The 15,903-nt window shown below is 33.7% G+C and overlaps 2 protein-coding genes across 2 annotated transcripts; both read right to left on the bottom strand.

Moving 5' to 3' along the window:
* Positions 1–14,443: 14,443 nt before the first annotated feature.
* On the bottom strand, positions 14,444–14,671 carry FOMMEDRAFT_74796 (uncharacterized protein; the record flags this gene model as incomplete). The annotated part of the gene is made up of 1 exon (XM_007262126.1): positions 14,444–14,671. A coding segment is annotated over one exon (228 nt), but the record flags the coding sequence as incomplete, so codon positions are not given.
* On the bottom strand, positions 14,672–15,010 carry FOMMEDRAFT_72012 (uncharacterized protein; the record flags this gene model as incomplete). The annotated part of the gene is made up of 1 exon (XM_007262125.1): positions 14,672–15,010. A coding segment is annotated over one exon (339 nt), but the record flags the coding sequence as incomplete, so codon positions are not given.
* Between the last annotated feature and the right edge of the window lie 893 nt (positions 15,011–15,903).

Here is a 15,903-nt window from a genome sequence, read left to right as displayed (position 1 = left end):
ATGTATGTGTCTATTATCAGCAAAGTTACCTATGAAATTCTGAGTATATACAGTACAATATCAAACGTTTATTCATAACAGAACACTAAGAGTTGCTATTAATTTTGCAACACTATATTACAAACAGTATAACAAACATTATCAAATAAATAATATACAAGAATTCAGTACATATTGTATCATACAGAATGAACAAATGTATAAACTACAACCTAGAGGTCAATACACACAATAGCTAGGTTATGATAACAACAGTAAAGGTCACTTAGTGTACTATGATAATAAAGTTACTGTCAAACACAACATACAATTCATAGACAAACCAATGTCTAGGATTGAAGGGGAGAATAATCATAATGATGATGATACATCAAACAATGATAAAACTCTTCCTAATAATAATAATAAAGATAAAGAACCTATCATACAATACTCTACACAAGAGTAAAGACTGGTTAAACAAACTATAGGTTTAAATTACAAAGACAATATAAACCTAACTATGTATCTAACAGAATTTAACAAATTCCTCAACAAAGTTTATAACAATCCATTAACATATTATGATACTATAACACATATAGACAAAGAACAGTGGATAAAATCTATGAAGGATGAAATACAGTCACTTCAACAATGAAACACATAGATATATACTATCCCCCCTACAAATACAAATATAATTGGAATGAAATTTGTCTATAAAATCAAAAGACTAGCTAATGGCTGAATAGACAAATACAAAGCACAATTTGTAGTGCAAGGATACACTCAAAAGAATAGAATAGACTTCTATTCTAACAACTTATTTGCTCCAGTAACAAAACTATCAACAGTACAATTATTATTATCTTGGGCAGCATCTAAGAACTACAAAATACATTAGATAGATGTAAAATCTGCATATCTTTACAGAGAACTAAATGAGGACAAACTCATTTATGTGAAACTGCTGCCAGGCAGGCTACTTACAGATATTAAACCTAGACAGGCATTATGCTTAAATAAAGCATTATACAGATTGAAACAAGCAGGTAGATGATAGTACAAGAAGATTACCAAACTACTACTTAAGATTGGATTAGAATGAGCTAATTACAATCACACTGTATTTTACAAGAAACAAAATAATAAAACGATTCTTGTAACATTTATGCACATTAACAATATTATGATTATTGGTGAAACTATTGCTATAATAACTGTATTTAAACATGCATTAAGACAACACGTTACATTTACTGACAGTAACAAAATACATTGGTTACTTGGTATTGAAATAAGCTGAGATAGACCTCAACAAACAATTAGCTTATAGTAAAAGCATTATATTGAAAGTATAATCAAGCATTACTACTTTGAAAACGAAAAGGCACTATGAACACCTATTACTCCTAGAATAAATCTATCCAATGATACAAACAATACATACAATATGAATGAAAGTAATAATGAAACAATACCATACATGAATATGGTAGAATTGTTAAGATATGTTGCAGATTGCACACAGCCAGACATATCTTATATTACTGGGCAATTAGCACACTACTTACAAAAGCCCCAAATGTATCACTACAAAGTAGTGAAACATTACTTTGTATATTTAAAATATATAACAAATTGTTGGCTTCAACTTGGAAGCACAAATGCCTTAAAACTATAAGGCTATTGTGATGCAGACAGATGAATGACAGAAGGACATAAAGTAATAAACAGCTATGTCTTTCAATTAACTAAATCAACCATATCCTGGTCAAGCAAACAGTAAAACCTGGTACTACTATCTGTTTACAAAGCAGAGTTGCAAGTGCTGGTGTATGCTACTCAAGAAGCCATTTGGCTCAAACGATTTGCTGAAGAAGTACTACAGACTGAATCAGCACTCATTACAATTTATTACAATAATCAAGGTGTAATAAAGACTGTAAAGTCTGACAAAATAACATACAATGCTCACACTAAACATCTTGATTTACAAAAAGACTTTGTGCAATGTTATATTCAAAACAACTACATCAATGTATACTATGTTCAATCACAGAACCAATTAGTAGACATCCTTACAAAAGCTCTCCATGTCCCACAGATCAAGCATCTAAACAAACTATTAGGCATACAGTCCTAGTTCTTAATTAATGCTTGAAGGGGAGTATTAGATTGTGCTCTGGATTAGGAAATCCCTAATTGCCTTATGTAGAGTTACTACACTTGGAATGTCTCAGACTATCAGACTTCACTATATAGTATATAAGGTAGACACTTGCTTAATGTCTCAATAAGAGAGAGTACTTAGGGTACTCCTACTACACTTGTTAAAAAGAATGAAAACCAGAACTGTCAGGCATTCAATACAATTGTGAAATTGATTCAGACTATCCAAGCAAAACAGACATTGTATCAACAGAACAGTACTTTGAGGATAGCAAAAGTGAACACAAATTGGAACTACAAGGATTAGTACTTGATCTAGAGAGTGAAAATCGAGCATACACTCACAAAATCAAGTGTTTAACCTTATACATAGTAAATATCAACTATGTATTGTACAGGAGCAATGTACAAGAGTACTACAATGGATACAACACTCTAGCCAGGTCCAGGAATAAGAGAGAAAGTAAAATACCTGGATATATACAATCTTAAATGGAAATACCAAGTTTTTCAGAGTATCAGAGCATACATTGTATTAAATCAGTGAACAAACAATCCTATAGTAATACTTTACAATTGAAAGCAGTTCCAGGCAAGGTATACACTAGTAGTATTAGTGAGAACAATATTGATTCAGAGCACAGTAAACTACACAGTTCAAAGCTACATATTGAGTATAATAAGTATAAGAATAGCTCAAACTGTAGTTCAAGAACAAACAATGGACACAGGCATAACAAAGTATTGAATATTGTTCAGAAAGGTATATTTGCATCAGTAAGACCTTCAGAGAGCCTAGCAAAGAATAGCTATACATACAGAGTAATACAGAGCTCTAGGAGACAGAGAAAGGGAAATTTTGACCCAGGACCAGATCCAGAGAGTAATAATTCAGATTCCTCTTCATCCAATGACAATAATCGAAGTAATGCTTTATTCAAACTATCAGACATCAATTTGAGTAATACAGAGCTTACTAAGAAGTGTAAGAAATGCTTGAGGAAGAAACAGAACAAAGAACTCCTCAAATTAAAGATACAGATGTGTAGTACAGAACTAATAGCTCCTACAGTATACTCAGGTGAACCAGACTTACAGAAGTATACAAAGTTTGTTATTAAAGTCAATCAGTACATGAAACAATCAGGACTTCATCATTTCCCTAAGAGTCAAGTAGGGATAATACTAGGTTTTATTAAGGGAAAAGTAATGAATTTCTATTTGCAAAAGATTGTCAACCATGAGTATAGATAGACACTTGCTCAATTCTTTAGAGAACTTATGGACTTTTGTTTCCCTTCCAACTTTGCTAAAATACTGTAGAAAGAGTTCAATACTTTGAAACAAGGTAATAGGAATGTTCAGAATTATTTGTACAATCTAGAGATGAAAGTAATGAATCTAGGAAACATTTCTCAGCAAGAATTGACTAGACAAGCATGGTATAGATTGAATTCCAAGTACTAGAGGCAATTACAATTAGATTGCTTAAATTCAGACACAGTAGATTACTCAATCTTCAAGGATAGACTCAAAAGTATTAAGAAAGCAAATGAATCTATAGGAATCAAATGGCACATAGATTCCAGACAACATTTAGATCTGCAAGGATGTAGTAATGATTCTTAGAATGATTATTTGTATACAGACAGTTCTGATAATTTAGGAAACAATCAATTCACTCTACAGGATAGTGAAAGTAATGATTTAGACCATAGTTACTCTAGTCAGGATACTATACATACAAGTAGTGTAAATGCCAAAGGAAAGGCCAGGCAATTGTATTATCTATCAAGGAACAATGACTAGCATGAAAGTGAGACAGAAAACAATTACAGGACATATGCTACAGGTTTCAAACATTATTCCCAATCAAAATTGGATGAAATGAGAGTGAAAGGACTATGTTTCATTTGCAAACAAGATGACCACTTAGTTAGGAATTGTCCTACTTGTAATACAATCACATTGAACAATGTGTAGGATGATTGTTCATTATCTAGTAATGTCAGTATTGGTTACACTACTTTAGATAAGTTAGCAAACAACTTGGACAGTAAGAACTACATAGAATTAGAGTCAATTACAGACTATGAGACAGATTCTTACATATCTAGCAGTAATATACATGTTTTATTGATTTGGATACTTTGTGAAGGTACTACTAAGGATTCAGTAACAGAACAAGAGAGTTCTACAACAGAACACAAGTTCAGGCATACAAACTACACATTTTAAAGGGTGAATTCAATACATTCGAGACCTTATAGTATTACAGGACTAAGGAATAGTACAGCAAACGTTCAGAACTGTATGAAACAGTACCAGATACATACATTGAGGCACAGGCAGTTGTATAGTGTATACAATAACATTTTACACTTGAAAGCACAGGCATACAGTATGGAAACAATTTTGTATTCCTACAGATACACATGGCACATGGAAAGGACTAGGAAACATGTATACAACTATTGTTTCAAGGAATCTAAGATGCTACAGGTGTAAGGTAACACATACATGAACACTTCAGAGACACTACTATCAATTCTTAGAGCCACAAATCAAAACAATACTCTTAAGAAATACAGACTGTTCACAGACAACAAGAATGTGTACCAGGACATTAGGAAAGGACCTGAGAATGTTAGAAGATCAGAATATAACCAGCTAGATAGTATTATGGTTTACAAGACAATACAAATAGTAAACTGTACAAGCAGGACAATCTATTAAGTATTACTAGACTATAAAATACAACTACTCTTAGATACTAAGAAATATTTCAATCTAAACAATTCACACAGGTATTCTATTAAGTTAGAAGACTACATTATGTATTAAAAGACAGACATTAGTATATTAAGTAAGGAAAAGTGTATATACATTAAGAAGAAGATAATACTACTCTAGAATAAGTATCAGACATGGAGATACATTGACAGTAATAGAAAGACACAGACATACACATACACAGTCAATTCTATTCAGTACAGGAAGGTATTCAAAAGTGAAGAACTGCTACAGACATTTTCAGGACTAGTAGAATGTTCAGACATTCAGGCATATTAATTCCACAACATTAGAACAGACATTTCCATCTTCAGGATTGAAGAAACAGTCAGTAATGAGTACAATCAAAGTAATTTGTATAGAACATTGTTCTATAAGGTACAATTGGATGTTATACTATGAAACTATTCAGTTCATGATGAAGAATTGTTCAGAAACATTAGAACCAGCTTAGACTACAAGGATATATTGTACAGAATACAGTTTCAGGAGAACATAAGGTATTACATTACAAAATACACCTTCAGACAGTCAGGATTCATTAGAATAAACTCAGGATACTTTATTAGACATATTATGAACATTACAGGTACTCAAACAGATGTGCTAGCATGTATATACTTAGGATACATAGTAGGAATCAAGGTATTCAAGCTACAGGATGACAATTACAATCTACAGGATGTAAAACTGTTACAATCTATACAACATAATGATAGTAAGACACTACTGAGATCAGGAACAATCACACATTGTATGAAACAAAGTACAGAAGCCTAGAGGGCAACTTCAAGCTAGAGAACAGGTTCAGAACCTGGACAACCTACTCAATCCACTCAATCTGCTCAAACAGATTATCACACTACTTCAAGGAAAAGTAAAGACAATACACATACAGCTAGCAAAGATCAGAGTGATAGTGAATTAGGAATGATTGAACAGACTATTCAAGTACACAGGAATGATATTCCAATCCTACAGAGAGATATTGAGTATTAGAAAGCTCTAGAACATCTATTAGGTAATAATACAGTTCAATCTACTCTAGGAATGAGTAGTTATAATTGGTTCAAAGTACAAAAACATGTAGCAGACCTCTCCAGACACTCTAGACATCTTTCAGGACAATATCAGATCTTTTACACTGAAAACACATTCATATTTTGATGAGAGAGCAAGAGCTACACACACTATATTGTGTATATTCCCTTTAAGCATACAATTATGTTTGAAAATACATTTTTCTTACTTGGATTGCTACAAAACAATTTTGTAAAGGACTTTGCAGGACTGGACAGTATCAGTACTACAGGAAACAGGACACACAATAAGTACATAAGGAAGGACTACATTGGAACAAGGACAAGTACACAGAGAGACAGGAAGTCAATACTAGAACACATTGATCCATGCATGGATTTGCTAAATGAACAAGGAATTGGCAGTATACACTCAGGACTTCAGACAGTACTACTACACATACATACAGGACATTTCATTAAGACATACATGGAACAATACAGTATACAGACAGTTACAGTACTCAGGAAAGTAGAGAACACTACTTAGACATTTTGTAATAGAACATTACACTATGAGACATTGAAAGTATACTCAGACAATTCAGGAATTGAATCAGCCAACTTACAAAGACACAAACAAGTCAAGACACAAGGAAACAGTATGAGAACACAGTAGGACATTCATCACACACAGAGATACTATACATATACATACATATCTAGTAATATTAGACTCATACTTTACAATCTTATTGAATTTGAGACAATATTTTCATTCAAGGACAGATATTACACTCTATGTTTTACTCTACAATTAGTATTTGAACATCAAGCTCAACAGAATATCCAGTTTTGCATCACAGTTGGTTATTGTATGTAAAAGAGTACACATTTGGAGACATTCTACTAATACAAGTACAAGGTATTACATTTGTAGGAACTAGTCTATTGGAAAAATTAAGGACATAGTAGAGGAATTTTGGAATACATCTCTACTACCTATTATTGTATGACTATTCTATAGAAGTAGAGAAATGTGCAAGGACAGCTAGAAGCCACAATACTAATACATTCTATTGAGGAAGAAGGCTATAGCTTTGTTGATCAGGGATTTACCTCTACACTTCCCAAAGATGTAAGAGAAGAGAATATTTGTAATTACTACACTGCTGGAATTTCCACTTCTGTACATATTAATCTACACTGTGTGTCTCAGAATACTCAACTACTAAAACACTATATCTCCCCAGGAACTCTACTAATTCCTTTCAAAAAGTGTTGTATTAATAGTAACAATCAAGAGGCAAATTTCCTACTAATTGACTATACAGTAATATTGACTATGTTTAATTCTATTAATGTTTTATCTAGTTTTACATAGTTCAGAACCATGCTACTCACTGTCTAGAATGCTACTACTGTCTCAATACACACTGGATTGACTTTGGATCAGTTCAGAGAGGTAGTACTACATTATGACAATGTTTCCCATATGTATGAGTAAGGTATTTTATTATTTACTTGTTACTAACTGTTACTTTTAAGTAAGTTTACTACCTTTTTTACTGATTTTTAGTATTTAGGACTAAATGCTAGAGGGCAAGTGTAAGGATTTGATTTACTGGTTTGTATTTTAATATTACTACATTGCTGATTGTGTCAGATCATTACACAGTAGGACCTACAAGCACATATATTCTTATTGTAGTTAGTTACACTTTCTCCTCATGTATTTACATGTGTACTACCCTATAAAAGACAGTATTGATCACTAGGTAAAGGGGATTCTTTTACCCTAACCCCTCACTCAAGTACTAGGTTATCCTAGTCAGTAGTTGAGTAAACTAAGGGCGATTAGAATTCTCTTGTAAGGAACAGTGATTTTCCTTACAGTATCTTGGACACATTATTAGGAACAATAAGATTCAAATACACTTGAAAAAAGTAAAGTCTATTAATGAATGGTTAGAACCAAAGAACTTGAAGCAATTATAACAGTTTACTAGTTTCTACAACTAGTATTAGAGATTCATTAAGGACTATAGCAAAATAGCTTGTCTACTCACTAAACTAACTAGGAAGGTTTTATTTACTTAGGGAAATGAGTAAAGAGAGGCTATAGAAGAGCTTAAGAGACAATTGAGTTCACAGTCTGTCCTTACAATTCTAAATGAGTATAATCTCTTTAGAGTAGAAGCTAATTTGTCTAATTACACACTTGGAGCAGTCCTTTCTCAAAAGCAAAATAGTGTATAGTGTTCTGTAACATTCAGATCTCAATCTCTAAACCCTACAGAGTGAAATTATGAGATCTATAATAAAGAAATACTTACTATTGTTAAAGCTATTAAGGACTAGTACTAGTACTTGTTAGGAGTAAGACAAACCTTTAAAGTATGGTCTGACTATACTAATTTGACATACTTTAAGGCTCCCTACAAGTTAAACTACAGACAGGCTTGCTAGAGAATAGAACTGACAGACTATAACTTTGTTTTAATGTATAAACCTGGAAAAACACTTGTAAAAGTAGATGTACTGTTTAGAAGTCCTCAATTTAATAAGGGAGAGTATGATAACAAAGATGTTACCTTTATTAAAGACTCCTGGTTAAGAGGAATAGTGTATACAGGTAGTAAAGTCATTCTGTAAAAGATCTGAGATGTTCAGTAGGAATTATTAGACAAAGGAGAGGAGTACCTAGCTAGTATACTTATTAGAGATAACTATATGTGTAGGAATTTGAAGATATATGTTCCCTTAGACTTTGTACTAATAGTTCTAAAGGAATATTATAATTCCCTGCTTGTAAGACATTCAGAGTATAGGAAGACACTTGAAATAATCTAGAGAGAGTTCTAGTAGCTATAGATGAGGACAGACACTAAGAAGTATATTTAAGACTGTAATAAATGCTAAAGAACAAAATCCCTACACACTATAAGACAAAAGACACTACATCCTTATGATACACTTGCTAAACCTTAGTAGGTAATATCTGTTAATTTAATTAGTGAATTGCTTGAGTCTAAGGGATTTAACACTATTTGTGTCATTATAGATTGTTTCTCTAAGCAAATACATACATCACGAAAAAGTCGCAACAAATGTATTTAATAATAACAAAAGTAATCTAATAAAATGATTTCATAAGCATAACAATTTAAATTAATAATTATATTTTACTTGTAATACAATACTAATGATTATATATAAATGTAAGAAATATACAAGGTTTCTACTAAACTACAAGCATGTTTTAAAGCAAGTAAGCTTACTAATAGTATTATTATAATATTACATGTAAGGTACAAGTACTCAACTCTTATTATAATATACTAAAATTATATTATAAGTTGTTTGTAACAATAGTTGATTGATTATAATTGTCATAAAAGTAATACATTGTGCTTGTAAGTTAATTACAATACTTTTAGTAAGATAATATACAAATAACAATGCCTTTAGTAAAATAATATATGATAATATATAATAATAATATTGGTAACTATCTTATAAGAGTTATAAAACAATACAGTTTTACTTCTAGACAACTAATAGGAATTAAAAAGAGCTTGTATATACAAGAAATTTACAAGAATTAGATTTTTTCTATTACAAAGTGGCCCTTTCTTTTCTTATAGCCAATTGTTGCCCTCTCAAAATGGAATTCCTTAAGATAATATTAGTAAAGAAAGACAAGACAAAGGTAAAAAAAACTCACATTATTAACAAAAGGCAGGTGTATAAATCCTACCAATTTCTTCTTTCTAAAACACCTTATTAAAAGGTGTAGAGTATTATCATTACCTGACTCATGAATACCACCCCTAATAATAATAATAATAATGTTAGTAGTAAAAAAAAGTAAAAAATATAAGAACTTACACAATTTTAGCTGTTTAAATACAGTTATAACAATCTGGGAGTGCTTCCTTAAGCACTCCCAGGATTTTATCAGTACTAGCCTTACAGGACACACATTTTGTATCCTTTGTTTTGTATGTGTCCAGATTGGCCCAAAAAACAGAGGGAGGGTGGGTGTAGAGAGTACTGTGTAAGTGGACCAGGGAGCTGTTATGAACATGATACATGAAGACGTTTGGAAACACTTGGGAGTACTAAAGGAGTGAGTACAGACAAACCTTAGGCCAGCAAATGCAGGATCAATTACAATCAAAGGTGTTATTCTGAGACTCAAAGTGTTAGTAGGTGGAATATTAATAGTGATGCTAGTTCATGTAGTGAAGGACACAACATTCAACATGATAATCAGGAGGCTGTTCTTTGTGTTAACTGAGTGTAAGACAAAGGATTTCAAGGACAGTAATCAGATTTTGACCTTGACAGACCTAGCAGATCAGAACTGGAAGTGTTAGGTTGAGACCCAAGCAGCTGTTGGATGAAACCTACTACTCACTACTACTACCATCTATGTTAGAGTTGGAGAGGATTGGTCTAGCAAGCCTTTAGCCTTAGTACAGGTTACATTCTCTTTACTCTAACATTCCCTTATACCCCTTTCTTTTATGAACACTCATTCTTACTTGAGACTCACACTCTTTGTTTCTTTATCTTACTTTGATTGATACCTTTTATCCTTACCTATACTCCTTATACTTACCCTTCATTATTGCTTCTTAAAGCAAGTGACTGAGGACAGTCACTATTTAAAGCTTGGGGAGGTGAAGAGTTCTGATTTTAGTTACTATCAGATCTTCTTGATTTTATTAATTCTTTGGATTACATAATCACTTTCTTCATGTAGTTAGTTCTTTCCTATTTAGAATGAAAAGGGGAGGAGTTTTGACCAGAGCCCACAACAACACTAGAGGGAACAAGCCCACCAAAACCTTGCCTCTCAACACACACACTTACAACAACTTACACTCACAATTACCTTTAGTAAGTCTATTCCCTCACCTGTATTTGACCTGAGATCTCCAGACTTCTTATGTAAGCTCTCAGTCTCCAATTTGTTGTTCAGCTTTACTGTTACTAGCCTGACTAGTACACTTCCAGCCTTGTTGTTACTGACTAGAGTGCCTATCCAATACTCCCTTACTCAACACTGCTCTAATCTGACAGCTTCTAATGTCCTCCTACATAATCTGCTTGTGCTTAGTATTCTCACTAGGCTTGACTGATTCTTATTGTCTTACTACTTAATCCTTGTAGATACACTTCTGACCTTGTTCATCTGGCTTGCTACTACTCTTTACAACAGCCTCTACTACTCATCTATCACACTATTCTCCCTTGTCCTTACTAGTACACTTCCAGCCTTGTTTGCCACACTTACTCCTCTACTCTACTCTTGTTCTTGTTCTCTAGCTCAAATCTGACTCAATCTAACATAATCTACTACTTTCCCACACAATCCACTCATTCTTAGCTCTGCTACTAGGCTTGACTGTGCTTTGTTGTCCTTACATGTAATGCTTGTACCTGTGTACTAATCTTCTCTACTGTCAGTCCTTGCTTCCTCACTTGTCTCTTCCTCCTCTACCTTTACAGGTCCACTTCTGGCCTTGTTCAGCATTTTGTCATACATCTGAGTCGTCCTTATAAGCTTAGCTGCATACTAGCACTTGAGCTCCAGAGCTATTACAAACAACTTGTGGTGTGTCAATGTAACAACACTGTCTATCATCCAGTCTAAGACCTGCTTGATGATCTCACTTGACTCAGTACTTTGCTTTGGTCTAACTTTGACTAACTTTGTGTTAGCCTTTGTAGTCCTTGCCTCCTCTCTTTGTCTCTTCACATCCCTCAAGCATTCCTCCAACCTTGTCACCTCTGCATCCAAATCTGCTCTAAGAACAGTTTTATACTTTTCTCCCTCACTTGCATTTGACCTATCTTTTACTTTATTGATTGTGCCTACTGTGAACACAGGCTTGTCTTTATAGTATTAGTCTATACACTCCTTCAACATTACTCCCTCTATACTGGCTGGCACAAATGCCCTACTCATTAACACAATCTTCTGCCCCAACCTTATACACTTCCCCCTCTGAGTGTACTTGCTCACAGTCCTACAGTCATGTACAAAATGTCCTTGCTTTCTACAAAAGTTACAGGTCCTCTTATACTTCAGGTCAGATTTTACAGAATTGGCAGATTGGTCAGTTTTGCATACTTGATTCATTAGTATCTTCCTAGACTTGCTTACTTTGTTGACCTAGGCTTGTAACTCTTTAAGCTTCCTCACAATCTTTGTATACTTGTCTCCTACTTCTTTCTCTAGCTTCTCCTTTAGTAACATTACTGTCTAGTCTTAGCCTACCTCTGTCTGCCCTACTAGAAGAACATAGTCTGCTAGCCTGACTATATTAGCAAATTTGAACAGCTCACTTACATTCTTGTCCACATAGAGAATCTCCAGTTGTTGTGTCAGGTTTGTCCTCAGCATCCCTCTGATCCCTCTCTAGAACTCACAGTCTAACTCACATACTGACATCTTCCCTTACTCCTTCAAGTACTTTGCTTACACCTAGAACTTGTAGTAGTAGTGGCCAAACTCTGTCTGTACCATCATTTCCTTCTTACTCTACACATTGACTAGTTGTGTAATATTGGCTCTTGTATAGTGTTGACTATTAATCAGCTCCAGATAGAGCTTTCTAATCTCCTCTTTCATAATACTCTAATTGTACACTCCTTTCTTCTTCAACTTGGGTACAGTAGCCTACAAACTACTACAGCTTGTTACTGTGTAGTACATCACTTGCTTGTACATCCACTTAGCATCCTTCTGGAAGTTAGTAGCTAACATCTTAATGTCTTCAAAGAACTGTAGAAGTTCCTCAAGCTTGCTACTGTTAAAGTACAGTACTTCTCTTGATCCTCTTCTTAGCAGTTATGTTATCATACTTCTTGTACATTAAAACAGTCAGTTTGATTCAAAACAAGTATAGTAAGGCCCTCAAGGCCAAGATTAAGACAAAAACAACCCAGACACTTTAGAACAGAGGCACCACCCCTTACAGTAGGCTCCAAAATGAGAGGTAAGGTTTTGGTAGACTTGTTCCCTCTAGTGTCATTGTAGGCTCTGGTCAAAACTCCTCCCCTTTTCATTCCAAATAGGAAAGAACTAACTACATGAAGAAAGTGATTATGTAATCCAAAGAATTAATAAAATCAAGAAGATCTGATAGTAACTAAAATCAGAACTCTTCAGTGTACAACTGTAAAGTAAAAGGAATACAAGCATGTTATCAAAGTCAATGTTGAGCAAATTATTGACAGGGGATTAAGAGTTGTTACTGCTTGTTGTAGAGCCAAGTCTGAGTAAAAGTGTGTCTGGAGAGTGCTGTGTAAGACTGTAAATGGTACTCAGCAAGTTTATCAAAGTCAATGTTGAGCAAATTATTGACAGGAGATTAAGAGTTGTTACTGCTTGTTACAGAGCACAGTTCAGGTGAAAGTGTGTCTAGAGAGTACTGTAAGAGACAATGAAGTAAGAAACTTGGGTGGAGTGGACAGCCAGAAGACCTTGATGAAGCAGTTGAGTTACACAGTATTACTCTCAAACTTCAAAGTAGTACTTACCTGATTGTTCCTTGTCTCTAAACAACCTTACAAGCTCTGTACAAACTCAATTCAAGTAGTGTGGACATTCAGAAGACCTTGATGAAGCCAGGGAAATTTGAGATTGTAAGCAGGGATAACAGTAGGAAATTGAGAATGCAAGTGAGTAAGAAAGCAGCAGAGATATAATGAGTAAAAGCATATTGTCAAGAAGTAATTATACTTGTAGGCTAGGGAAATAGACATTAAACACAGTATAGAACAGAGTAGACATTAATTACACAGTAAACAGAGTAAACACTTACAAAAAGTTGAAGTACTTTGTTAATGTACATTGTCTTGAGTTGCAACTTGTCTGTAGTAGCAAGTACTTGTAGAGTAGGGTCTATCACATATAAATCAAGAGTGTGTAGTTCAATTGTATGCTAGCAATGTGAAATTGATTGAGAGGACTTTGCCTGTAAGCATTTTTATTCTAATTAGATACACTGAGCAAGTTGTGTCATGAAGATGATTAACAGATTGTCAATTAGTATATGTAACCACAAAATTTCCATAAACATGTAACCTATGTCTATTGTTTTCACTACTATAGGTCTGTATAGCTGTCCAAATCCTCTCCTTCCTTGTCCTCTGAGTCTTCCTCTGTTTCCTCCTCTGTATCCACTCCAGATTCTTTGCTACCTTCCTCATTTCTTGGATCCTCATTTTTGCCTTTGTTTTTGTTTTTGTCTTCATTCATCTCATACAAAATATTATACATAAGATGATTGTTTAAGTGCTATACTGTTTTATGACTGATTCCACCCTTACAAAACTACATAAATGTATCCCTATTAGCAAATCTATGTATTTATTTAGTTATAAGACAATATAATGTATAATATGAGTGAAAATATATTAAAATATCTTATTCTAACTCACATATTGACATAGTATCTCTAATAATCCAAATCTTTTTCTGGCAGATGATGAACAACAGAGTGTAGCAGATAGTCAGTAGTACAGCCTTTTGAGAAATTCAGAATTAAGTGTACTCCCCAAATAATAAGGTTAGAATCAAGAAACCTGAATGTACCAGGTTCAGAGTAATGTAAAAAACGAATCTGTTGGAGCTGTTTCTCTTGAAAGTTATAAGAGCAACTTGCCTCAGTCTTGAACCACTGTACCTAGACAAAATCAATTCTTTTATAATGTAAGGAGCTCAATCTAGGCCTAAAGTAGGCAACATTAACATGGAAGATACTAACTATTTGTACAAATATGAACAGATAGTTGAAATACTGGTCATCCAAGTAGACCATAATATCTGCATACAAACAAGGGTTCAGGGAGTCCTGCACTCTTCTAACATTGTAGGTTGTGTAATTTACATGTATGACCCTATGTTTGTAAAGTCTATTGTTTTGGATGTGTAGACTATTAATTTCATCCAGTATGAAGGTATTGTCTTTGTTCCTAGAAAGAATCCAGGACAATAAATGAGTGAATAAATTGCTCAAGAAATCCTAGTAAGAATAAAATGGACATGGAGCATAGTTATACACAAATTAGCCAGGGATAACTTACCTTGAGAGCTGGATTAGTAGGATTGGCATCTATCTATGACTACAGGTGTTTCTATTCCTTTTTTGAGGCTGTCATACTATAATGAGCCTTAAGGATGATTACTTGTAATGGTTTGCAATCTGTGCTATTGGTTTTGAGACTCTAAACTTGGTTTTGAATCTCTCAGAGTTTGCATGTTTGTTCCTCAAGTTTTGAAACATTCTGTACTGCATTTTTCTTGTTTGTCCTAGAATACATACTTTTAAGCCATTTATGCTAAGATTCTCCCTGAAAATCGAGATAATTAAGGAGAACAGACAGAGGGAATCAAAGAAGTCATTGAACTACTGGTCAAACATTCAGAACTTACCATTTGAGTACTATAAGAGTCTGTTGTGCTAAAACAATGAATAGTATTAACATAGCCCTCTAGTGTATAGAATTTGAGTGTGTTAATGTTGAATTTCTTTTCTTTTGACTTGAGGTTTGTATCACACTCCTGTGTCTTGCCTTTCTTTACTGTGGCAGCATTGTAACGTCCTCAAGCTGCAATCTCATTTGGGAGTTTGTGTGTTTCATATCCATTACATACAGTATATGACAAAAGTATTACACAGGTGAAAAAAAATATATAACTTCCCCAAAACACAATAATATTACACTCTGTAAATTGGTACTTGTAGTCTAGCATTTTATGAATACAACACTCTATAGAGTATTAAATTCCTTTCAAAAATGAGTGAAAGCAGAGAAGAATACAAAAAAGGTCATTTTCAACTGTTTTATAAAGTACATACACAGTCAACTAAAAATCACTAAAATTAAGTTCTAGATAAGTATATCTCACCTATAC

This window comes from Fomitiporia mediterranea, assembly GCF_000271605.1.
Source record: "Fomitiporia mediterranea MF3/22 unplaced genomic scaffold FOMMEscaffold_1, whole genome shotgun sequence".
In the NCBI taxonomy this organism is placed as follows: domain Eukaryota; kingdom Fungi; phylum Basidiomycota; class Agaricomycetes; order Hymenochaetales; family Hymenochaetaceae; genus Fomitiporia; species Fomitiporia mediterranea.
Note: the sequence above shows the minus strand (reverse complement) of the source record. Positions and strands in the feature narration are given on the sequence as shown.